The 25,888-nt window shown below is 41.0% G+C and overlaps 3 protein-coding genes across 3 annotated transcripts in view; 2 read left to right on the top strand and 1 right to left on the bottom strand.

Moving 5' to 3' along the window:
• golga7ba (golgin A7 family, member Ba) overlaps nucleotides 1-2,314 on the top strand; it is a 4,840-nt gene extending 2,526 nt beyond the window's left edge. The window contains exons 3-5 of the mRNA XM_061731867.1: nucleotides 1-46; nucleotides 155-256; nucleotides 363-2,314. The exon at nucleotides 1-46 is cut by the window's left edge and continues 107 nt beyond it. Coding sequence (XP_061587851.1) covers nucleotides 1-46; nucleotides 155-256; nucleotides 363-446 — 232 coding nt within the window. The 3' untranslated portion in view covers nucleotides 447-2,314. The remainder of the gene's footprint in view (nucleotides 47-154; nucleotides 257-362) is intronic.
• A 3,067-nt stretch (nucleotides 2,315-5,381) lies between these two features.
• crtac1a (cartilage acidic protein 1a) lies at nucleotides 5,382-18,337 on the bottom strand. Its single transcript, XM_061720686.1, has 14 exons — nucleotides 17,994-18,337; nucleotides 17,038-17,234; nucleotides 16,695-16,891; nucleotides 16,451-16,587; nucleotides 16,203-16,359; nucleotides 15,981-16,115; nucleotides 15,355-15,491; nucleotides 15,115-15,251; nucleotides 14,927-15,009; nucleotides 14,724-14,824; nucleotides 14,478-14,646; nucleotides 5,915-6,060; nucleotides 5,661-5,700; nucleotides 5,382-5,567 (listed from the first exon to the last, which is right to left on the bottom strand). Exons 2-14 carry the CDS (start codon nucleotides 17,223-17,225, stop codon nucleotides 5,560-5,562), a joined length of 1,635 nt encoding a protein of 544 aa, XP_061576670.1. The 5' UTR covers nucleotides 17,226-17,234; nucleotides 17,994-18,337; the 3' UTR covers nucleotides 5,382-5,559.
• A 61-nt stretch (nucleotides 18,338-18,398) lies between these two features.
• Nucleotides 18,399-24,251, top strand: r3hcc1l (R3H domain and coiled-coil containing 1-like). The gene is made up of 6 exons (XM_061720687.1): nucleotides 18,399-19,210; nucleotides 20,131-20,318; nucleotides 21,976-22,046; nucleotides 22,297-22,392; nucleotides 22,658-22,798; nucleotides 23,482-24,251. Exons 1-6 carry the CDS (start codon nucleotides 18,764-18,766, stop codon nucleotides 23,532-23,534), a joined length of 996 nt encoding a protein of 331 aa, XP_061576671.1. The 5' UTR covers nucleotides 18,399-18,763; the 3' UTR covers nucleotides 23,535-24,251.
• Nucleotides 24,252-25,888: the final 1,637 nt, after the last annotated feature.

Below are 25,888 nucleotides of genomic sequence, written 5' to 3' on the forward strand. Positions count from 1 at the left end.
TACAGCATATCTCATCTTCCTCTGCATGGAGACACGCTACGAGAAGGTCAGTCGGCTCATCTTCAACTTATTGAATTTTGAAAATCCAGTAGAGATTGAGCTCACTTTGATTCCATGTAGTTTTTTATTCATTTTTGTATTTTTCCTATGTTAGGTGTTAAAGAAGATAGCCAAGTATATTCAGGAGCAGAATGAGAAGATCTATGCGCCCAGAGGTCTGCTCATCACAGACCCTATAGAGAGAGGAATGCGTGTTGTATCCTTATTCATTTTTATATGCATATAAACAAAAACATCGGCATTTGTAAGTTGTATTTGCTACACTTAATGGATAGTGTGTGGTCCTTAGCTGCTTTATCCAGATTGAGATATCCATCTATGAAGACCGTGGTTCCAGTGGTTCCAGCTCAGGCAGCAGCTCTGTATCTGGCAGCACTGCTCGATGACTGGGGTCTTCGTAAAACCGAGTTCTCTTGGAGAACTTACAACTTAGGACAATGAAAACCCTCATGTACCATCGACTGATGCGTCCCAACGCTACGCTCACACGAAGGATCCACCAGCCTTTTCAAACTTTACGCTCCAGACCTTTCATCACAGTCTTTTTTCAGTTCATGCTTATAATGTGCACTTTAGCAGTTTGTTGTAAAACCATGATACAGTCATATTAGGTTGCATCTGCAAATGCCAAACATAAATTCCTGAAAAGTTGGGATTTTTTTCTTCAGTATCTATATTTTGTTAATTTGTTTAAACTGTTATTGAGCATAGTGTAAACGAAATTACTTTCAATGTCTTTACTGACTGCCTACATTGTAATTGTAAACAAATGCAGAATTTGATGCCAAAAATACAGCAAAAAAAAAGGGAGCGAGGCAAAGAAGGGCAGAAAAGCTTATAGTCAGGGTGGGTTGTCTCATCTCCAAGTATCAAACTCAATCAGATAATCATTAATCAGTTAAAATAGGCACATTTACATGTACAAAAATTTAAAGAACTTCGATCAATCAAAATCTATAGTACATAAAATTGTGAAGTCATACAGGCTTGGAAAATCATTAACATTCAAAAAAAAGGTGATTACTGAAGTCACACACGTAACGTGAAACCATACTGGAAGAAGTCATATATTGGTACTGAAACATTGTGAATTTTCTGGGCTTAAGCACATCATAAAATGTGAAAAGACGGTGCCTGTGAGGGCATGAGCGTGTCAGTGCCCACAGCCTGCATCTATTTCTTTTGTGAAAAACATATCCAGCCAACATCCTGTATCGTTTTAAAGATTACAATCTTTTAACAGCTGAAATCTTACATTCAGCCCGAATCTATTCAGATTCCTGTCGTACAGCTCTAACAATTAGTGTAATTAAAGCAATAGTGAGATCATTTTTTATTTGCAAAATAATCTAAAAATTACAGACGTTTATGACTTTTTTATTTTTTGTTAATTTTAATAAAAAAAACATCCCACCTTTCCTGGAAATTTGGTGTATCCGCAGGTAGAATTCTGTGTGATTGTGTTGTTCATTCTTTCCTTCCTTCCTGTCCTCTTTAATGTTAAAGGGAGGGGGGGGTGCTCAGTCAGCTGTGAAGGTCACAAGCTTCACCAAACCTCAAACCTCAGCCGAGTCCACATCACAGCAGAGCCCTGACCAACCAGGACACTTGAAGCAGCTCACTCCCATCAAAACTACATGTTAGACACTGGCTTTTTATGACGTTATCTTTTGCTGACCTACCTTAGAGACTTAAGAAAAGGATAGAGACATATTTTAGTTAGATGATACAAAAAAAACATTCAAAAGTCCAGATAAATAGTGTTAAACGCCTCTTCCTCTTTCACCTCTGCTGTAAATCATGCTGTCTGATAGCAGATGAATGTTATTCAGCCCATTCATAAATATACAGGTAGGAGATCACTGGAAGCCTGTATTTTATTTGCTTGAAACCTGCACAAATATTAGTAGTAAACTCTTGGTTTCCTTCACAGAGACACCAATGCTTCCTAATATGATGATGATGATGATTATGCAAAGGATCACTGTACATTAACTGAAGGAGAACGATAGAGGATGGGTGTGAAGTCTTCCTGATTCGTATTTTTAGTTTTTAGTATCAAACCAAGCCAACCCCTCCTTATTTTGCAAACAAACGTCCAAAGAATAGTAACTGCCAAATATGGGCTCGCAAATGTGAATGTGACTTTTATTTTGCTGACATTTTGTGCAAGAACAAAACTTTCGTACTCCTTGTTTGATACATGTGGTAATGTTGGATATTCAACTGGTATCAATTAAACAGTTTCATCACAGCTCTCTTTGATTACCGGGTTATTTATCTATTAACTGTGTTTCTAATGTCAGAGCGGCGCTGTGGTGTGCCAGTTAATCTTGATGGATCTTCCAGTGGCAGTGTGGGGTTTGTCTGGGTTCTTCCTGGGCTTCTCCCACAGTTAAAAAACACATATGTTAGGTTGTTTGGTGATTCTGCATGGTCTGTGGGAGTGTCTGAACGTATGCGGTTGTTTTGTTTGTTTCTAATGACTGGCAATTAGACTCTTCACAGCAGGAAAAGCAGCAAAGACCACAGAGGACCAGTATGTCATCTGAGCAATCTATTGGATATATTCAGAAACATCCTGACAGATAACAAACAGGGATTGACTTTCATTGTCTATTTCTTTATAATGTTATTTTATATGAATGGTGTATACCTGGTCCTGAATAGAAGTTAGTGGGTATGTGATGGAGGATCTTTTCCACCTTTCGCACATGCATCAGCTCTCAAATGCAACAATATAATTAATCCCACCCTATAAAGCAATGTTTTACAACTTACTGTGTTGGGAAGCCGTTGCGCTTACCCAGCATGCACAGGGGCGGGGCTGGATCTACAGAGCTGCTTCATGAAACAAAACATGTTAAAAACAAAAAAACCCAAACCAAAACCCATCCACATATACTGTAGTATACACATGGTATACATACTTTCATAAACACACATATAAACATCAAGTTATTTGGATAAGAGCAAAGCTGAAATGGAAAGAATGCTGTATTTAATGTAAGAGGAAGTGCCAAAGATTGACAATTAAAACACAGTAAACACAACAATAAATCAAGAAATAAATAAAGAAAAAGATACATGCTAAAAGTATGTCAATAATCTAATAATAATAACTTATTATTGACTCAATAATAATAATAAAACATTATTATTATTATCATGTTAACTTACTTAGACAATTTAATTAAAAAGTTAAAATAACAGATGTAAATATATAAGTGCATTTAAATATAAAAGTAAAAATCTAAAAACCATACAAAAAATGATAAATGATTAAAAAATGAAAACTCAAACAAATAAATGGAAAACCATATAAGCTCTTTAGAAAGTAATAGGAGGGGCCAGAGTTGTCTTTTTTTTTTTTTTATTTAAAAGCTGTCCTCAGGTTTTTTGGTAGCGTTCCACAAATGTGGCTGGTAGTCAAAAGAGACTGCACCGTATATATTTATACTTAATTATAATTAAGTATAATAAAACATTTGCCACCAGAGGACTGGGAGTGTCCGAGGAGGTTTATTAAAAAGAAAGCAGCAGTACTTTCGTTGTACAGATTTTTCTGAAAGTTGGTATGCAGATGGCGTGCTACATCTGTGAAGACTTGCAGTGTAACGTATCCTGTATGTCACAATGTATTGGCCCATTGCAGCAGGTCATACTGCATACTGTGACCCTCTTATCATTAAGCCATATAATAATGGTTTTTAGATTGACATACTGAGGATTAACGGGCCGCCATACCAGTACGCAGTATTGACTGTATACCATATATATTATGGGCAATGCACAATACATTTTAATAATTAACTCTGGACAAATGGAACCTGAGAAATGTATTACAACTTTTACTGAGGTCCTGTCCTCCATATTCATTTGAACCGAAACCGAAACCTTTGTAATTACATTTTGTTTAATGAACAATGTAACATTTTTCTTTTTTGAATGCTGTTCCTGCATTGCTCTCAAATTAAGTACAGCTCAAAGGTCTTGGCAACTTAATCTTCTGTTTAAGATATAATGACCATCCATATTTAATTGTCTATTTACATTTCTTTTTTTAATCACAATACTAAAAGAAACTTGACTAAGAATTTCAGAGGTAGACTGATAAATTGGTTTGGCGATTATTTCCCATTCTCTAATAACTAGCATTGGTCATAGAAAAATCTCTGGACATTAAAAACAAAAAATCAAGGCCACACAATGTCCAGAAAAAATTACTCCAAATAAAATTCAGTAGTTGAGTGATCTATCTATCTATCTATCTATCTATCTATCTATCTATCTATCTATCTATCTATCGTGCAGTTAGTCAGCATGTGCAGACAACATTCTCAGATACAGGAAAAAAAACAAGGACATTTATGCAAACCATTTTCGTGTTGTGTAAGAGAAAAGAGATGGAAAAAAAAAGTTTGATGAGGAAAATTCAACTGCATTGTTTGAGTGACTGAAAAAACTCAACGGGATATCTGTTGAACTGAGCTGACATCACTATCAGTGATCATTTTTCTAATGATGGCAGATAAATGTCTTTACATTTCTGAAGGCCTCCTGCACATACTTATATACACTCACTGCATGCATTGATGGGTTAAACGTGTGAGGAAAAAGCCTTATTTGTATTCATGCTTGCCTGACTGGTTATATCAGAGTGGAGCTTTTGCACACAACCACCTCATCAAAGCAAATAAAGAAGGCCCAGGCAGCAGGATGTCGAGGCTGTAAACCACAGTTTGTCCTTCCAACTGGGGTTTGGATCGCACATGAAGTGCTGAATGAAAACTGTCAATGCTTGGCTGAAGACAACTCTCATCTAAGATCTGCCAGAAACAGCGCCGTGACACACAGTAGCAAAAACACGCTAAAACGGGATGCTTCAAATGTGGAGACCGAAGAACGAAAGCCATAGAAAAATGGAGCCGACGCTGCATGGATGGAGGGAGAGAACAACAGAAGTAGTGGATTAAACAGTGACAGGTTGAGATGAGACAAAGACAAACCTGAGTAAATGGTAAAGATTATCTATGTGGACTGAAGGTGAGGAAAAGCCAGAAGAGGAAGAATGAATCTCAGGTCTCTGATTATATAAATGAGCCACATTAGTACTAGTTTATGCTTCAGCAGGTTGGTGTTTAAAACTCTGCATGTCTCAGACTGGAGGACACTCTCACCTGCTTTTGCTGCTGTTGTCAGCGTAAATGCAAATGAGGTAGGAAAAGATGAAAGGTAGCTTAGATATGAATGTTGTGTTGCTAAAAAATGATAATCTGACTTTTTCAGCACAATAATGAGAAGCACTTGATTATCCTTTGTTAAATAAGTTTATTTAAGGCCATAAACAAACACTTCAGAAGAAAATGAAATAATAAAACTACTCATAGAGTAAGAAAGAAATTGAAAAAACAGAAAGACTTTTAAAGCTAAAGCCATGTTCTCTGCAACATTAGTGCACACCACAGCAACTCTTTATAGCTTTTCATGAAATTTTCCTCAAATACCTGTTGAAACAAAAATAAAGTAAATTGGAAAAAATGAAAAGAAATGATCTTTATCAATCTTTAGAGTGTTCATTTTGAAAACCAACCACTTACCCGCACAGCGGCCGTCCTTTACAGTAAAACCAGAACCACACTGAATAAAAAAAAAACAGGAAGAAGAGAAGTGTTAATTAATATGCCGAGTATAAAAGAGTCTCCGTTACATGTTCTGTTGTAAAATGGTTTCTAAATGAAGAGAGATGATAGCATGACTGAAACAGACAGATGCGTTGGGTCAGTTCTTACTTACAGACTGTCTGGAATAACACACATGGTCATAATTCAGTCCGTGAGTCCGTGCTGTGTACCTGCGTGTCGTTGGCAAGCACGGACATTTCCTCTCCTGTGGGATAGGACACTTCCACCACCGAGTTCTTCTCCCCAGCCTCCACAGCTCGGGTCATGGTTGTGCCATCAGGCCAGGAGACCTCAAGTACCTTCACCTCATCAGTTCCTGGGAGTCACGGGAGTTATAGAGCGAAAGAGTGAAAAGAATTTACATAAATTACAAAGAAAATTATCACTTTAAAGCTTTACTCATACATGTCAAACTTAAGACCTGTGGGCCGGTTCCAACCTGACCTGCAACTGTATTTGACTGAGGACATGGTATTTGATTTGTATCGGCTGGCAGGTATGTAGAGCCAGAACTATGAAGTAACCTGGATTCTGTCTACAAGAGACCAACTTTACTACTTCCAAGTAAACGTTTTGCTGAAGAAAAAGAATGCTACCAATGTGGCTTTTATTTGATTTTAGTTTCTCTTTTTTCCCCTTTTAATTCAGGCCAGCTTTTCTTTGAACTCTGTATAAGATATCTTGGGAATACTTCAAACTTAATGGTAATAAAACTGAACTCCTCCTTGTAGGGACCAAAGCTTCCCTCAGAAGCTGGCAGTTTCCCCCTCCCCTCCCCTCAGATTAAGAGTCTGGCTGTCATCCACGACAGCTCACTTTCTTTCAAAGCACACATCAACAACATAACCAGGTCTGCATATTTCCATTTACGCAACATTAATCGACTCTGTCCCTTTCTCACCCATCAGACCTCGTCACCTCCCGCCTTGATTATTGTAATTCACTTTGTTCTGTTCCCACAATCGTGTTTAAATACTCCCAGTATGTTAACGAAGTTGAACAGACAGCCAAACTCGATTTTCACGAGCCAGGAAAGCGAGCGCCTTGCTCCTTTTATTTGCAATAATCTTCAGCATGACAGGTGAAAACTACGAGTGAAACTGTAATAAACAGGAAACAAAAAGACAGATATTTCTTAAATATCATGGCAAAATTACTCTATGGCTTTAACAAGGTTGGCCAATAACTGCTAACATCACTTAGTGACACAATATATGCTGGTCATATATTAAGATGCATATTAAGATGCATTGCATTATCAATCTTCACCAAAATGAATTATTTTAGCTTCAAACTTCACATAAACCAAACAAAACTGTATATAAATAATAAATGTTGTTCAAACTTACAGCCATTGCTTTCGAAGGTGTCAAAAAAAGGATGAAAACAGCAAAAACTTTCACCATGTGCTTCTCTGCTTATTTTCCTGATGGAGTCTAATTAGAAAATGGTGCTTCTTTATCCCATAACGCATTGCTACACACAGATACTGTTTCAAAATAAAAGCTTAGCATTCAAAATAAGAGCACATCATCAGGTTTCTATAAATTAAAGCAAAAGAATGGATATTACACATCTTACATGAAATTAAAGCATGAACTTAAACTGAGGGCAAAACACTCCCCGTCTGGCATTATCAATGTCACTGCATTTTTATTCTCTTTTCTTAGTCCTTTTCTAGGAGGATAATGACATCAGAGATGGGCCGCAGGTAAGTCTTTGAGGTACCCTGAGATGATGTCTTCACTTCAACTTTGCGAACCCTTCCATCACTACTTGGAAAGGTTGACGTGACCAAAGCCATTGGCCATTCATTCCTTGGTGCTTGACTTTGTTTAACCAGCACAATATCTCCGGGTTGCAGATTGCGACGTGTCTTCTGCCACTTGCGTCTTGGATGAAGAGTGCTAATGTACTCATTTTTCCAGCGGCTCCAGAATTCGTTGGCAAGTGCCTGCACTTGTCTCCACTGGTGTTTCAGGAGATCTTTCCCAGCGAAGTTTCCTGGTGGAGCAGCTAAGCCTGGCTTCTGGGTCAAGAGCATAGCAGGAGAAAGAAGGACTGGTGCTGAGGGATCAGACGAGATGGGAACCAGCGGTCTTGCATTGACTATTGCTGATACCTCTGCCATCAGCGTACAAAGTACTTCATGCGTCAGGCGGGTATGCTTGTCTTGCAAAAGCATGGAATCTAAGATTCTGCGTGTTACTCCAATCATGCGTTCCCACACTCCCCCCATGTGGGAGGCGTGTGGGGGGTTAAACTTCCATGTGCAGCCATTGCTATGGAGATACTGCAAGATGCTGGCCTGTTTTCCATCAGAACGTGCCATGCCCAGTTCTGAACTGGCAGCAACAAAGTTGGTCCCCCTGTCGGACCAGAGTTGCTTTGCTGGACCTCTAACTGCAAAGAATCTCCGCAATGCGTTAATGCAACTGCTAGTGTCCATAGATTCAATAAGCTCAATGTGTACACCCCTGGTACTCATACATGTAAACAGAATGGCCCACCTTTTGTCGTGAGCTGCACCTCCTCGGGTGCGACGAGTGACCACTGTCCACGGCCCAAATGCGTCTAGGCCCACGTATGTGAAAGGTGGAGATGTGTCAAGCCGCTCTGGTGGGAGGTCAGCCATCTTCTGTACTTCTATCTTCCCTCTGAGTTTGCGGCATATTACGCAGTGATGGAGAATAGAACTAATCAGCCTCTTGCCGGCCACAATCCACAGTCCAGCCGCCCTAATGGCCCCTTCTGTGAACTGCCGTCCCTGATGTTTCACATCCATGTGATGGTGTTTCACAAGCAATTTGGTTACATGGCTTTGCCTTGGAAGGATGATTGGGTTCTTCATCTCTGACTCAATAGAAGCGTGTCTAAGACGTCCTCCCACCCTCATTAGACCATCGCTGATGTAGGGGTCGAGATTCAAGATTGAACTTGAACTACAGACTTCTTTGTTTGCTTGAAGAGCAGCGTACTCGTCTGGATATGTATCTCTTTGAACAGACTCAAGAATGAGCCTCTTGGCAGATGCAAGTTCTTCCGGAGTGCGGGATTTGCTGCACTGATGCCATCCCTTACAAGCGTGCTGCGATACATCTGTAGAACCAGACTTGCGAGAACGTGTCTGGTGAATCAGAAAGGCGACTGCTCTTAGTAAGGATTCCCATGTGGAAAACCGCTGGAAACGTTCAGATGTGAGTCCCCTGGCTTCAACATGGGTAGCGAGAGCAGTTACTTGTGGTTTAAGTTCCACATCCAATTCAGGGTCTATCAGTTCGAAGGGCGCATACACTTCAGGCTTTGGAGGCTTGCAAAGGAAGTCAGGTCCCTTGAACCACATAGTGTCCATGAGCTGTGATGCAGGTACAGACCTGGTGGCAAGATCAGCTGGGTTCTGACCTGAAGGGATATAGTGCCACTGCTTAGGGGACGTTGACTGGCGTATACGATGCACACGATTATGCACATACACATGGAAACGTTTTGAGTTATTGCAGATGTATCCTAGGACCACCCTGCTATCACAGTAGAACTTTACTGCATCTGGTTTGTGGTCTAGTTCATCCAAGATGAGCTCCGCCATCTCGACCGCAAGGACAGCTCCACATAGCTCGAGACGGGGAATTGTGGGCTCTGGCAGCGGCGATAGTTTTGCTTTTCCAAGCACAAATCCCACTTCACCATGACCTTCTTCAGTGACAGCTCGTAAATAAGCTACTGCCCCTATGGCCCAGTTTGAGGCATCACAAAAGATGCACAGCTCTGTGTATGTGGCTCTCGAAAGTGACATCGGTATGTAGCAGCGCGGGACATGGAGGCTGCTCAGCTCCTGTAGTGATGATTTCCACGTATCCCATGTGGACATTTTCTCTTCAGGAAGAGGGGCATCCCAATCCTGAATCCCATTAGACAGCTCTCGCAACAACAACCTGCCTCTAATGGTCACTGGAGCTGCGAATCCCAAGGGGTCAAAGATGCTGTTGACGACAGATAGCACCCCTCGGCGAGTGTAAGGCTTGTCAGTAACAGCTACTTTGAAGGTAAAGGTATCCGTGCTTATGTCCCAGCACAGACCCAGGCTCCTTTGGGCAGGCAGGGTTTCATCGTCAAGACCTAAGTCTTTGATGTCTGATGCCAGTTCTTCTGGATCGAAGGCTTGCATCACAGTGATGCTGTTTGATGCGATCTTGTGCAGTTTCAAGTTCGACTCTGCAAGTGATGCACAGGTACGCTTCATCAGGTCTATAGCTGCGGACTCCGTTGGGAGCGATATGAGACCGTCGTCCACGTAGAAATGCCGCTCAACAAACTGGCAGGTGTCGGCTCCAAACTTTGGCTTACCTTTCTGGGCAGCTCTCCGCAGACCGTATATGGCTACCGCCGGGGACGGGCTATTGCCGAAAACATGTACACGCATGCGGTACTCTTCTACCTCCTTGGACAGGTCGTTATCCTTATGCCATAGGAATCTTAAGAAATTCCTGTGGTCATGTTTCACCAGGAATCCGTAAAACATTTGACGGATGTCGGCAGTGACTGCGAAGAGCTCCTTCCTGAACCGTAGTAACACACCAAGGAGAGTGTTGTTTAGGTCAGGACCTGTCAGAAGTACTGAGTTGAGGGAGACACCATGCTGTTGGGCGCTTGAGTCAAACACAACGCGTATTTGCCCTGGCTTCTGGGGATGGTACACCCCAAAAATGGGCAAGTACCAGCATTCGTTTTCCTCAGGGACAGGTGGTGCCTTTTCTGCATGCTTGTTTTCAAACAGCTTTTCCATAAAGGAGGAAAACTGCTCTTTCATCTCAGGGTTTTTGTTTAGAGTGCGTCTTAAAGAACTGAGGCGGGACAACGCTTGCTCTCTGTTGTTTGGGAGCAAGGGACGAGGTGACCTGAATGGCAAAGGAGCCACCCAGTAGTTCAGTTCGTTCTGATGGACTTCTTCATCCATAATTTTTAAGAAGGTTTCATCCTCGAATGACATGGCACACTTGTTGTCATGATCTGTACGTTCGAACACCCCATGCCCTAGTTTGTCCCCAGCTGGCATGGGCTTTGACGTGCGCTCGGGGAGGCCATACTTGTGCTCCCCGCCGTAGCTTGGTTTCTCTTTGACACTGATGCTGTTATGACAAGGAGTGAGGAGAGATGGACGTCCATTTTGCAGGATATGGGTTCTGAAGACATTTACGGTTGGCTTGTGAGCATTGTCAATGCATACTTCACCTACAATTACCCAGCCTAGGTCCAGACGCTGAGCAAAGGGTGAATCGTGAGGCCCATTTATTTGCTGTCTCACCTTGTGCACACGTATCATGTCTCTCCCCAGCAGGATCATCATCTGAGCATCAGGATCTAGCGCAGGAATGTATGGAGCAATGTGCCTTAAGTGTGCATGTGCGAGTGCCACCTCTGGCGTTGGTATCTCCGACTTATTTGTCATTATCTCATTGCACTCAATGAGAGGTGGGAGATCCAGGCATTCACCTCCGTTTACTGCTTCAATTTGAAAGCCCACCGCTTTCCTTCCAGTCATTTCCGTTGTGCCGGCACACGTCCTCATCAGATATGGTGACAGGTTGCCTTCAATCCCAAATAGATGGAAGAACTCAGAGCGGGCCAGTGAGCGGTTGCTCTGATCGTCCAATATGACGTACGCCTTGATGGAGCGCTCTGCTTGGCCCTTAGGGAAGACCCGTGCCAAGCACACCTTTGCACAGGACCGAGGGAGGCTACCTTCACCACAGACTTTAGTGCACCGTGATGTCACCTCAAGTGGAGCGTTGTCTTGTGGTTCTGCCTTTGCTTCTGGTGTGGGTGAGGAAGGAGGGGGCTGAGGCTGAGAGGTGCTAGGATGCATAGCAGTGCAGTGCCTGTCACTCCCGCATTCAGTACATGTCAACGTTGCCTGGCAATCCTTAGCCAGGTGGTTTGGAGAGCAGCACTTAAAGCAGCGCTTGTGTTCTTTCAGAATGTTCTTACGCTCTTGCAATGGTTTCATTCTAAAAGCTCTACATTTTGCCAGAGGATGTGTTTTATTGTGGATGGGACAAAACCGAGCAGGGTCACTTTCTTTCCTCCCAGTCTCTGCTGTGCGATCTGCGTCAGTGGTTGCAAAAACATCTGTCTTATGCACAGATACAGCAGACTTGAACCCACTGTATCTTGGTGGAGCATTCTCACTTTTGCTGTAAGACTGGCTGTTAGTTGACAGGACAAAGCTTGGGTCATTTCTAGCCTTAGCCTGGCGATAGACAAAGTCCACAAAGAACGAGAAAGGAGGAAAGATCACCCTATGCTCTTCCTTGTAACGGGAACCCATGGTGAGCCATTTCTCCTGTAGGCCTGGGGGCAGCTTCTCAACTATCGGCTTTATCCCGCGAGGAGCATCAAGATAGTTGAGGCCAGGGAGATGTCCTTCATTCTTAGCTGCCAGCAGCTCCGTGAGAAGATCACTGAGTTCTCTCAGTTTCACATTGTCTCTCGCAGACAGACGGGGAAAGCTATCCAGTCTTTTAAATAGAGCACTTTCTACTATTTCTGGTGTAGCGTAGCATTCTTGAAGTCTTTCCCATGAGAGATAGAGAGCAGCTTGGAGATTGGTAACATGTACGGAGCGGATCCTTTTAACATGCTCTGATGACTCTTTACCAAGCCACTTTACTAAGAGGTCCAACTCTTCACTATATGTGAGGTTCAATCCCTGTGTTGCATTGAGGAATGAGGACTCCCATGCTCTAAAACTCTCTGGTGTATCATCAAATTTAGAGAGACCAGTAGTCACTAACTCTCTGCGTGCTAGGAACTTGGCGAAATCTTCCATGGGTGGAGGGCTTACTGCATGAGATGGGTGTTGATCCTGTTGTCTAGGATTATGCTGATCATAACGTTTGTACGGGCTACCTGATGGCCCTGGTGTAAATGTGTGATCAATTGCCTGTGCACGCTCATATATTGAGGGTTTGAAGATAGGTGTGTGGCTTTTCTTAATGTCCACGGGTGATATCTGCTGTGTGGGATATTTAGCATGATGTAAGATTCCCTTATTTAGTGAAGCAGAATCTTGAGTATGGGGCTGTGTTAGGCGTTGCACATACTCTTCTGTTCTCTGTTTGACCACCTGTGGTGGGACATCACTGCGTTCACTCTGTCTATCTTCGTCCACCACACCTGCAGCTTCTTCTAAAGCCTCAGCTTTAACTCGAGCAGCTTCTGCTTCTCCTTCAATCTCCAAAACATCCAAATCTGCATCTAGTGTAGCCTTTTGTAGCTCTAGTTTAGCTTTCTGTTTTTTTATTTCCTGCTGCTTTTTAGCATAGGCCACTTTAGCATGTGCCGCTTCGGCGGAGGCTCTGGCCATGGCAGCTGCTTCCATGACAGACGACTTAGAAGAACGCGAAGAGCGTTTAGAGGCAGATTTTGATGCTGTCTTAAGTGACGCCTTAGTGGAAGATGAACTACTGCTAGATTCTTTTTCAATCTTTTCATCTTTGTCACTGATTTTAGATACAGGCTCCATGACTGTGTCTCCGTATTTTCTCTGCACCCACTGATGGTATGGCTTTTCACTGTTCTGTTCCCACAATCGTGTTTAAATACTCCCAGTATGTTAACGAAGTTGAACAGACAGCCAAACTCGATTTTCACGAGCCAGGAAAGCGAGCGCCTTGCTCCTTTTATTTGCAATAATCTTCAGCATGACAGGTGAAAACTACGAGTGAAACTGTAATAAACAGGAAACAAAAAGACAGATATTTCTTAAATATCATGGCAAAATTACTCTATGGCTTTAACAAGGTTGGCCAATAACTGCTAACATCACTTAGTGACACAATATATGCTGGTCATATATTAAGATGCATATTAAGATGCATTGCATTATCAATCTTCACCAAAATGAATTATTTTAGCTTCAAACTTCACATAAACCAAACAAAACTGTATATAAATAATAAATGTTGTTCAAACTTACAGCCATTGCTTTCGAAGGTGTCAAAAAAAGGATGAAAACAGCAAAAACTTTCACCATGTGCTTCTCTGCTTATTTTCCTGATGGAGTCTAATTAGAAAATGGTGCTTCTTTATCCCATAACGCATTGCTACACACAGATACTGTTTCAAAATAAAAGCTTAGCATTCAAAATAAGAGCACATCATCAGGTTTCTATAAATTAAAGCAAAAGAATGGATATTACACATCTTACATGAAATTAAAGCATGAACTTAAACTGAGGGCAAAACACACTTCTCTTTGGTCTCCCCAACAAATCTCTCCAACTGGTCCAGAACTGAGCAGCCCGCATCATCACCAGAAACTCACTTTATTTATTTCACTTTATTGTAAATTTATTCCTGATTCTGCATTTGCATTTTCTTAATTTGACCTTTTCTTATTTTACTATCTTGTTTCTCTATTGTTGTAAGTGCTGCTGAGTCCACAAATATCTATCTATCTATTGCACTAACATGAGAATGATATTACGGTAATCTTCTCATATAACACTAAAAAATCCAGGCATCTTAATTTATAACATACATATAATAATATAATACAATACATGTTATAATAATAATAATAATAATAATAATAATAATAATAATAATAATAATAATAATAATAATAATAATAATAAAACAATATTTGGTTTATATCAAAACACTGAGGCAATGTACACTATTATTTATTTGCAAGAAGCTTTATCAACATGTGTAACATGTAAGGGAACGTACCTAAACCGAAGTGGGCCACAGGCTCCATCTCACACAGATACCCGGAGCCTCCGTCAATGATGCGAGTGAGAGCTCCACTCTGGCTGGTGAAGGCCGTCACCTTGGCGCCGCGAGCAAAAGCCCCAAACCGGGTACGAGGAATGACGCGCAACCAGTTGTTGGATGAGCCCTGAGAACATGGAGGATGGGTTTACCTCGAGGGTAATCTGAGTAATTATGCTTACACTGGTATGCACGAACACACACCTGTGTGACCTTGAACACGGAGATTGGCTGCTGGGCGCTCTCCCCATGTGCCAGCAGCAGGTCCAGCTGTCCATCCCCATCCAGGTCCGTCACGGTGCCGCCTGTCCAAAACAAACGGTGCGTTCATTGCACCGAACTACATACTAATGACACTTGCAGCTTTGATCCGAGGACTGAACCTGCGATAGAGCTTGATAACCGACCTGTTCCTCTCCCGTGTGGCTCAGCAGCATCTCCCACATTGAGCTCCTGGATCAGAGGGTCTGCATTAGTTCTCCTCGTCACCCTGTATACAAATACAAGCTTCTTCAAATTTCTGATAATAGGAAACACAATTACTGATTACAGTATCCAGACATGGCCCATATTTGCATAGTGATTGAAATGTAACCTGAACAGCCTGTTAGGAGCGTTTCCTCTGTAGGCAATATTGTTAAAGAACACCTCCAACTCCTTGTCGTTATCAAAGTCAGCAGCAATGACGGTGCGAATCGGTGAGGGCTCAGCAAATGCTGCAGTAGCAACATCCTGCACGAGACAACATTGACCCGTCAAGTCATGATATAATGAAACCCTTATATTTTGCTTTCAGCTCATATCCACAGCTTCTTCTTTCTCTTTCTTCTCTCACCCGAAATTTGGAGTCGCTGGTCTGCAGGTAGAGTCGGTGTGGGCCGTTCCAGTTGCCATAGACGATGTCCGTCTTTCCATCACCATTGAAGTCAGCGAGCGCTACTCCTCTGCCATGCTGGTTCCGGTCCAGCACACCTTTTATGGAGCCATGCCATGCATTTCTTAGCAGATTGTTTTAACTGAACAGCCTTCATACATATAAAAGTGTTTTCCATATATATATATATATTTTTTTTTTTTCCAATAGTAGGCTGAGGAGTTCAATAAACCTTTTAAATAACTATAATGTTAAATTCACAGATAAATACAAACAGTTTGTATTCAGAAACTGCCAGTAAATGACATGACAACCGCCCATTCAACATTCAGTTCTTGCTGATCTACTCTTCTCTCTCATCCCTTGTTTTGTTCACAACATTGATCCTGAAATGGGTGTGGGCTGCAGTAGCTCATTTAAAGCTACAGACACTGACTTAATCCCTTTGTCATGTGGCTTACGTAAGGGTAGCACAGGAAAAACAGAGAGATCAACCTGTGCTGTGTTTTGAGATTGAACTAAAAGTGTGCGACTACATGGACCTCCAGTTAACTATGCCATTTGATTTTCTCTTGTTTCTTTCTCACCTGCTTGTGCGGCCATGTCGGTAAAGGTTCCATCTCCATTGTTCTTGAACAGGAAGTTGGGTCCGTTCTCATTGTCACAGAAGACGTCAGACCTCATCTGGCTCAGGATCGGTCCAACAACCACGCCGCGGCCACCTGAGCAGGAAAAACAACCAAAACAAATATGAAGGCTGCTTCATAGCAAAACACGGCCCATTTCAGTTCTGCAGCTTGGCTTCTGACCTGTGAGCCTGTTGACACGAGCCTCAGCAGCCACATTAGACAGAGCAACGACTCCTCTGGAGAGATCACTGGCAGCCTCGTCCATTTCCAAGAGAGCGTGGGGCCCGACGCCTCCTCGGGCGTAGTTTGCCACATAAACAGCATATCGACCCGTTCCCTGCAAAACACAATAGATTTAGAAGGAGCCATGTTTCATTAGAAAACAAGAAATTTGTAAAATCAATTATAAAGAAAGTTGGTTTACCTACCTTTCTGTCGATACATGCGACTGAACGTCCTGCCATGCGAGAAGCAGCCCCACGGCGTACATTGAGTTCATCACTGAGCAAGTCTTCATATCGACCATTACGAAACTTGAAGAGCTTGTCTGAATAGGTTGCCATTCCTGTACAAAAATCCATATTATATGAGGAAAAAAAACATTCACATACCTGAAGTTATTTACAAAAAATTTGCATTCTTGGGGGTTATAATGTAAAATGCACTATTTACCCGAGTAGGCATTATTTGTATTAAGGAAATAGATCTCCTCTCGTCCATCTCCGTCCACATCACAGGCAGTAACTCCAATAGCATTTCCTCCTCTGTCCCTCAGTGCATAATATGGTGAGTTAATGTCATCAACAGCAATGTTTACCAGCTTGCTTTGGGTGCGGTCGTACTTCAGCACTAGATTGGGTCCATTGTACCTGAGGGAGAATGTCGCACAAAGCTGTTATGTCCACAGAATCTTGCATCAAACAAGTTAAATGATATAATAAATATAAATAAATGAATAAAATAAAATAAAAGATCCCCATTCAACACCTCTGTCTTTAAAGATTTTAAGACTCACCCTGCCACCACCACTTCCAGGTCACCATCACCATCCACATCTGTCACAGCCATACCATAGTTGAGTTGTGTGGGGTTGTTCAGACTATCCGGAGGGAACATTGTCTGCGTTACCTCCTGGAGCATCGGTTGAGCATCACACTGATGCCAGAGAGTGACCAGCAACAGCAGCAAGCCTGAGCCCCACATTACTGCAACCTGATAAGACAAAGAGATGACATTCGTGCAACATTACACTACATTATACAACCTCCAATCTAACGAATTTGGGATGCTGTGTAAAATGTACATTAAAACAGAATACAATGATTTAAAAATGTCATAAACTTATATTTTGATTTGATTTTGGTTTATTTATTCAGCACAGTATAAAAAAACAGAACAAGTAACATACAAATGTAAAAAAGAGATTGGTAATGTGCTAGGCTGAGGCAAAAAGCCCAGGGGGCTTATACGAGGTCTCTACCTATGTAAAATACAGCAAACGATTGTACAAAGATTTAAAATATGCAGAATACATGATTGCAGTCTAAAAACAAAGACAAATCAAATAAACAGCAGCATCAATAGAATACATGGTATCTACATCTTATTCCCAACAAAACATAAAATGCATATCAGATGATAAGATAAGATAAGATAAACCTTTAATAGTCCCACAGAGGGGAAATTTGCAAGTTGCATGTTGAAACTAAGGACGTTTGCTATTTAATGGAAATTATTTGCTCATTTTGAATTTGATGGCAGCCAAACAACATATTGCATGCATGTATTTTCTATATGCATGCACGCAACTGCGGTATTAGCGCACAATGTCACAGCTCTGTTCTGAACAGCCTTTTGAGACTATGGCTAAAATACTAGATAACATGCAAAATACAATCTTTGACTTTATCCTGTTATCCATATTTGCAGTCAGAGGAATGTGAGTATTTTACAATCATAAATGTGTCTTACCGTGTCGGTGCCTAAAGATGTCTGATGATACTGATCTGACTTCACCTCAGTATTCACGACGCAGTTTTATATAATCTGACTGTAGTTTTTTTTTTTGCCTTACACAATGTAAATGCATACTTTTTACGAAACAGATTGTGTAATGTGGAGATTTGTAGCCAATCAGTAAACGCCTCTCTAAAGAAGGCGATTTATTGGCCAATGTGTGACCAGGATCACACGGGGCGTGTACTATAGTTGTGAAAAACAACATTAGTTTTGGATCACACCAGAGTACCACGGTAACAAACACACAATTAAGTTATTATGATACAAGCCTGCTCCGTATTCTGCATGGTTCAGCTCCATTTTGTAGTCATTGAGCTGGTTTACAAACAAACACCATTTCCCACAATGCTTTGTGCCGCACTGACGTCACTTACGCGACAATAAATCTGTTTTCAAACAAACCGACGTCGGGATTAGCCGAAAAAACTCAGGTTGCGTTCGTTTCAGGGGAAATACAGCGATATACTTATAGCTAATGTTGTTTTTATAACGAACTTTTTTTATTTCTGGGGTAGTTAATCTAGTAAGTTAATTTAGTAAAGGTTACTGCATCTAGTGATCTAGTGCAGGCTGTTTTATTTATGCTGACCGGAAATTTCTTGTTCAGAATTACATTTTAATTATTGTAAACTACTATTCATTACGCAGTTGTTTTGAAAGACTATTACATTTTCGAAAGCCCCGTGTATGTGTATGTAGCAGATGTTCTAGTAAGATTGAACATGGAGGTGGAACAGCCACAGCAGGACTGCGCTGCAGCAGCGCAGCCTGCTCCGTCCTCTCAGCCTAAGAAGCCCAGCCAGGCTCTGTACGCCCCGAAACAACGACTTCAGGGCTCTAAAGACAAAGCTCAGACCCAAGGAGAAGTTAAGCCCAGACCTAGGCCTAAGTATACCGACAAGGCTCGAAAAAACGCCAAAAACAGGACGGACAAGGCCAGAGAAGCAGATAAGGCTGCAGCAGCAGCAGCTGCAGCTGATGCTGATGGAGCTGCTGCCAACAACGATGATACCCAGCCTGAGGTGATGGTAGACCAAGGGCCGGCTGCAGAGGGGGTGAGTAACGGGGAGGAGGCAGCTTCCGCTCAAGATGAAGATGAAGAGGAGGAGAGCTGGGACACCTTATTCAATGATGATGGAGACTGTTTGGATCCACAGTTGCTTGAAGAAGTGAGCTTTGTGTAGCTTTGGTGTCATTTGATATTCCTGTTTTTCAGTTTCAACTAGGGCTGTTCGATTTTGCCCAAAAATAAAATCTCGATTTTTTTCTCTCAAAATCCGATTTTCGATTACGATTACGATTATTTTGTGAATTGACAAAAGGCAAAGAAATGATTTCAAATATGCAGTTTTTTTATTGAACATTTGCTCCATTGGGCTTTAAGTGCAAACTTTTGCTCTTATTAAACCAAAAATGAATGAATAAAGTGCAAAACTCTGTAAAATAAGTTGAAAAAAAGTTTTAAAAAATATAATAAAATATAAAGTTTAATCTCTGAAAAAAAAATCAGCAAATCAGCACTTGCAACCATACAGTAAGTTATATTTCCAATTAAATAAAACAAGACATTTTCTAATTAAACTAAACTGGGTCTTTGCATGCTAAATAATAATGCAACCCACGAAGGAGGTAGAGGTGTGTAATGTCAGTCATTACATTTGCTGTTCACATTTGCAAGTTTTTTGCAAGGAACACGAGCCGGTCTACCGTATCTGGCTTGAGGGATGCCCGGTGGCATGTTACAGCGCCCCCTCCTACACTAAAGAGCCTCTCTGATGGGGCACTTGTCGCAGGTATTGAGAGGTATTTCCATCAATCATTAATATGGTATCAATCATTAATATGTGTGCAGACAAGGTAAAAAAAAAAGAAGTGAAAAATCGATTTTACGAGTTTCACGTTTTAACATCGTTCTAATTACATAATCGCGATTACGATTTAAAATCGATTAATCGAACAGCCCTAGTTTCAACACATTTTTATCTTTTTAGATAAAAATATGCACAATAAAGCTCTTGATTGATTTGCATTAATTCTTTCCTTCTACTGTGACTTTCTTCTCCAATCTATTGCTGCTCTCACTCTCCAGCTTGCGTTGGAGAAAGGCAGAAAGAAGAAGTCAGTGCAGGAGCGAAGGTTTGATTACTACAACATGGATCAAGATGACATGGAGGACGTTGACCTCAGCGAGGATGAGCTTTCCCATATTGTAGAGATCTACGACTTCCCTACTGACTTCAAGACAGAAGACCTTCTGAAGTTATTCCAGTGCTACCAGTATGTATAATACACGTATTATGTTGCTCAAACTTCTCCAACATTTTACAATTAACATTTTTGCAGCTGCTTCACTTTCACCTAGAATATCAATTTTTGTTATCGACATTTGCATTTTGGCCTAATTGGTTTTATTTTCTTTGCAAGGGTGATGTTATACATTGTTGAATTGAACCATAGCTCTCTTGTGTTGCATTGCTCGCGTTGTTTGTTGTCTAAAAATAAAAAATGTAAACTGTTCTAAGTACCCGTGGAGACCCCGGACAATCATACCATGTGAATCGCTGAATGTTTACCAGTTTTTAGTGCCAGGTGCCCACACCCTCAAATGTTAAAAGGGACATGTAGTTGAAATATATACTATGCTTGATAGTATATATTTGAGTATCTGAATTAACGAATAACTTCAATACTTTGACATAACATGACACTATAGGGTTGCCATGTTATGAAAATAAAAAAAACAATTAAAGAAAAACTAATGTTCACACAGTGATCCACTGTGGCACCCCGCTGAAAAAAGTTGCTTATTTATTTATGTTGTAATTAATGAAAGAAAGCAAATCAACCCCTACCAGTACTTTGCTTTATCAGAATCAGCTTTATTGGCCATGTTTGAACATTGTCCGACAAGGAATTTGACTCCGGTTATTTCGCTTACTGTACCCAGATTTAAAAATAGCAAACAGTAAATAAACAAATGTGACACTTATTAACATATATACAATTTAAAAAACTGAAAGGTGCAGCAGTATGAGGTAGACATGTAATGACGGCTCTAGATAACATATATACAATTTTTTTTTTTTTAAAGTGAAAGGTGCAGCAGAATGAGGCAGACATGATTATTGTTGGAAGGTGCATTGTTACAGCGTGTGATAGTGTTATTATAATTATTGTTATTGCACGGTGAATATTATTATATTATTATAATATTAAAATTATATTCTGACTAGGTAGCCTAGAAATCTATACGTATCGCTTGGAAATTTAAATTTGCTTTGCAGGTACATCAAGCTAGCAACCGTTGGAGCTTATTATAGAAATGCCCAAAAGTCCTGGAGAGCCAGTCAAATCAGTCTATCTTTGAGAGACTGTCTCTGGCCAGGCTTAACATGATGACGAGTGACGGCCGAGTGGCGGCATAATCAGGATGTAAACTGTGTAAATGGCTACAGTTGAAGAATAGAATAAATCAGCTTTGGGATCAACTTCTTTTTTGAAGGGTGGATGTATTTGCTATTTTGCCAACAGGCTTTGAGAAAAGTTTAATTTACTCTTCTACCCAACACACTCTCCTATTTACTTATTTCCGCTGCCCTGAATACACCACCCTGTTCATTCCTCTGATTGGTCGTAGTGCTAACCAGCTGCTTACAAAGGCAGCCATTGACATCCCTTGTATGTGGAGGCCCCATGGATCGTTTTCATAACCTACATTTTTCTAGATGTGGGACTGATCCAACAGGCTACTGACTAGATGTTCTTTTTATATTGTTGTAGTAGTGAAATAACACTTTACAGTCCATTTTCACACCAAGTTTTGAATATTTCATTGATCACTTTACCGAGGAATGAAGAGAGTTACATCCTTTTGGTGAATTATCTATGAATTTATCTGTTTTGACTTTATGTGACACCTGACGTTTGTTTTCAGACAGAGAGGCTTCGATATTAAGTGGGTTGATGACACACGTGCCCTGGGCCTCTTCTCAAGCCCCATAGCAGGTTAGTTAAGCATTCCATCACATTTAACATGACGACAGGAGAGCATATATACGGAATATATGGTAGATTTCCTTGCCACAATAGTGTAAAGAAGTGCTTCAGTAAAGAGGATCAATCGATTTTGTCATATTTCTGTAAAAATCATTGTCTTTGTAAACAAATTTGAACATCTCTCAGATTTTTATTTTGTAAAACTGGATCCTGGTCTTATTAATAATCATTGTGCATTTGTTTCATCTGTATTTTTCAGCCCGTGAAGCTCTAAGATCCAAGCATCAACTCATGAAGTTAAGACCGCTTTCCAAATCCTCTCCTGCCACCAAGGCCGCAGCTCGTAGCTGCTCAGGTACAAATGGACCCGTCTGTTTTCATTTTCATGCCCCTCTTTTTATTTCTTAAATTGAAAGAAAAAAATAAAATCCATAGTTTATTTAACAGAAAAAGAACAGCCGTATAAAATCAGGTATTCTTTGGACACGGTTCGGTACAGTTATATATCAGCCGCCTAACAGTTACCTCTCTGCAATGAATATGATTATCTAGAGTTGTAGCTACACATTCCTGTATTTTAGACATTTAAATCCACATTTTCCTTTCTATCTTCTCTTCAGACTATCTATTACCTGCTAAAGAGAGACCTCAGACCAGTGCAGTGCTGGCTCGGAAGCTCGTGATTGGTGCTCTTGGTGTAAAGAGCAACCTGAGCCAGGAGCAACGTGATGCAGAGAGGAAGAAACTCCAGGATGCAAAAGGTATACATAGCACACATACACATTATCTTCAGCAGAACACAAATATTTGAATTCTCATGGTATACTTTAAGTGTCGTGCAGGGGACCCCCTTAACAGCAGCAATGGAAAAGTTAATGAAACGCACAATTAAGCTCATCTGAAAGTCCCGATTTTTGTGTTACAAGATTTTCACCACAAAGGGGAGCTGTTTACATTTCTTTACGTAAGAAAACAGAAAGCTGCAAATTGGAAGTCCCAATCCATTGCTGCACACATCACAGCAGGGCTATAATCAGCAGAGCAGCCGTTTCCTTTCACTGAGGGAGCATAAGTATATATGCACGGAAAACCACAAGTGCTGTTCACTGAACAGTCAGTCCAGGAAGACAGGACTTTCACAAATTAAAAAAAGCTCCTTTCGTCTCAGCATACTCACTACTGTGCTCTTTTATTTAAGACTACGGCATGCACAGTAAATTTAAGTCTAGAAGTGCATCATGGGCTAAAAACTGCACTCTTGGGGAGATGCCACATGCAAAGAGTAGTTTGGAGCTAGCTGTTCAGTCTGCTGCAGGCCTTCACCTCACTGCTTGTGGTGAGGAGAGTGATATAAACTTTGAAAACTCCCTCAGTAAATGTTGCTTCTATTAGTGTTTTTTGCTTATTCAGATGTTGAACTGTCTGTGGGTCATCTGTCTTTCAGAACAAAAGCGCCTGGCAGCCAAGCAGAGGGAAGATGCTTGGGAGGGGAACTGAATGGACACAACTTGATTCAGCACAAACTCATGACTTTTCTGTTTCTTCTCTACTTTTTTTCCCCCTCAGCCCGTCACTTCTTCTTTCCACTGATAATGAATCCCCAGGTACTGACCATCTCATCACTGTCCATTAGCCTGCAGTGTTATATGAGGTTAATGTTCCCTGTCGTTTACTCTACTAGTGTGTTCTCAGAAGTTCTGCCTCATTGCTGGGGTGAACACTGGGACACACTTTCATAAGCGTACATTTATAATCATCCATTTGTTTCATATTGTACTGTATTTGAATTATTTCATGTACTGATCCAAAGCCTCATCTTTGTTTTTATATGAGTTTATTTTAAACCTTCAGGGTTAGCCATTAATTACAAAGTACATCCTTATCTTCTGTATGAGGACATTGTTCAGGTTGGATTCAGTTTTGAGTGGTTAAACCAAAGGGTGCCGCTTTAAAATACCACTGCAGGGTAAACAATTCAGTGTTATGAAACTGTTACTTTATTTTTAATGTTTTATGTTAGCCATTTTTTAGCATTTTTATCAGTGCCCCGTATCATGAGTTATCTTTAAATCAGAACCTGTGTTGTTGTTTTTGCTCCCATAGAAAACCAGCCAAGTCTGGTAAAACCTAAAAACTTTTTAAACAAAAAAGTGTGTATTTAGTAACATGAGTCAGTGAATTAATGATTTAAATAAAGAATCATTTTTAATTACATTTTTGGTTGTATGCATTCTATTTCTTGGGAGAGACTGACATCAGGGACAACATTTACAAAGTGTAGATTTAATTGAATGGATTTTCATTCTTGGGAGCCTTTGGGATGAAACATTTCCTTGAGAAGAGCAGTGTTCATCTAATTTAGCTTCCTCTGATTCAATCCCCTATTTCAGGCTCGGCCTAATTGAGCTTCCTCAGACTTCCACAGGCTTGGGAGGTTTTTCTGGCAGCTGCAGGCCGCCGCCTCCTCTGCGGCTTCACCCAGTTGACCACAGACCATGTGGCACTGCGGCCCATTCAGCTCCTCAGCCAATAATCACACCACTTTCAGCCAGCATATAGTTAGAGCTGAACATTAGTAATGTGCCTTTAATACTATTTGTATCAAATGAAAATTTACTGTTGACTTTGGCCTCATAAGGTGCCGACTGTCAGAGGAGCTGTTAATGCGGTGGCATACCAGATCGTTCTGGACCTAAATTTATGAAAAGAAGACAACAATTATTTAACTGGCCAAAATTGCTTAACTGTAACTGTTAAATTCAAATTTCCCACTAGTGGAGCATCAAAATAGCTCAGTCCCAAACTGGCTTACGAAAGCTGCTTTTGTAACATTTGAGTTCATAGGCTGAGTGCAAGAGAGGCTGTGTGCCACGTAGCTTTTAGTGGGCTAATTGAAGTGCTGCACCCTTGGAGGAGGCATCATTACATGTTATTTTAAAATCAGCGGTTCTAAATGAGCACTGAAGAATTCATATTCTGAGGCGTTTTTGCACTGAAGTTGGTGGATTCAGTGTCCTTGACTACAATCCTGACTAGTTTTTTTGTGAGCTGATAGCAGTGCACACAACTCATGCATTATGGTAAAAATGGTTACAAAAAGGCATTCAACAGCATGCCATGTCATCTTTTTGTGTGTAACAGGCACAGCATGCCACCTACCTACAGTGGGGAAAAAAAGTATTTAGTCAGCCACCAATTGTGTAAGTTCTCCCACTTAAAAAAATGAGAGGCCTGTAATTTTCATCATAGGTAACTTCAACTATGAGAGACAGAATGGGGGGAAAGAATCCAGGAAATCACATTGTAGGACTTTTACTGAATTAATTGGTAAATTCCTCTGTAAAATAAGTATTTGGTCACCTACAAACAAGCAAGATTTCTGGCTTTCACAAACTTGTAACTTCTTCTTTAACAGGCTCCTCTGTTCTCCACTCATTACCTGTAGTAACGTCACGTTTTAACTGGTTATCAGTATAAAAGACACCTGTCCACAACCTCAAACAGTCACACTCCAAACGCCACTATGGCCAAGACCAAAGAGCTGTCAAAGGACATGAACAAAGAAGGACAAACAAAATTGTAGACCTGCACCAGGCTGGGAAGACTGAATCTGCAATAGGTTAGCAGATTGGTGTGAAGAAATCAAATGTGGGAGCAATTATTAGAAAATGGAAGACATACAAGACACTGATAATCTCCCTCCATCTGGGGCTCCACGCAAGATCTCACCCCGTGGGGTAAAAGTGATCACAAGAACGGTGAGTAAAAATCCCAGAACCACCTGGGACCAAAGTAACAAAAGCTACCATCAGTAACACACTACGCCACCAGGGACTCACATCCTGCAGTGC

The sequence above is a fragment of the Cololabis saira genome, chromosome 1 (assembly GCF_033807715.1).
Source record: "Cololabis saira isolate AMF1-May2022 chromosome 1, fColSai1.1, whole genome shotgun sequence".
Lineage (NCBI taxonomy): Eukaryota > Metazoa > Chordata > Actinopteri > Beloniformes > Belonidae > Cololabis > Cololabis saira.

Excerpts from the sequence above, each read along its gene's own strand:
- crtac1a (XM_061720686.1), bottom strand. The coding sequence starts at position 17,225 with ATGTGGGGCTCAGGCTTGCTGCTGTTGCTGGTCACTCTCTGGCATCAG. Across the intron at positions 16,892-17,037 it reads CTGGAAGTGGTGGTGGCAGG|GTACAATGGACCCAATCTAG; the intron begins GTGAGTCTTAAA and ends ATTCTCCCTCAG. Across the intron at positions 16,116-16,202 it reads TCGTGTCAACAGGCTCACAG|GTGGCCGCGGCGTGGTTGTT; the intron begins GTCAGAAGCCAA and ends TTTCCTGCTCAG.
- r3hcc1l (XM_061720687.1), top strand. The coding sequence starts at position 18,764 with ATGGAGGTGGAACAGCCACAGCAGGACTGCGCTGCAGCAGCGCAGCCT. Across the intron at positions 19,211-20,130 it reads ATCCACAGTTGCTTGAAGAA|CTTGCGTTGGAGAAAGGCAG; the intron begins GTGAGCTTTGTG and ends CTCACTCTCCAG. Across the intron at positions 22,393-22,657 it reads CGCAGCTCGTAGCTGCTCAG|ACTATCTATTACCTGCTAAA; the intron begins GTACAAATGGAC and ends TCTTCTCTTCAG.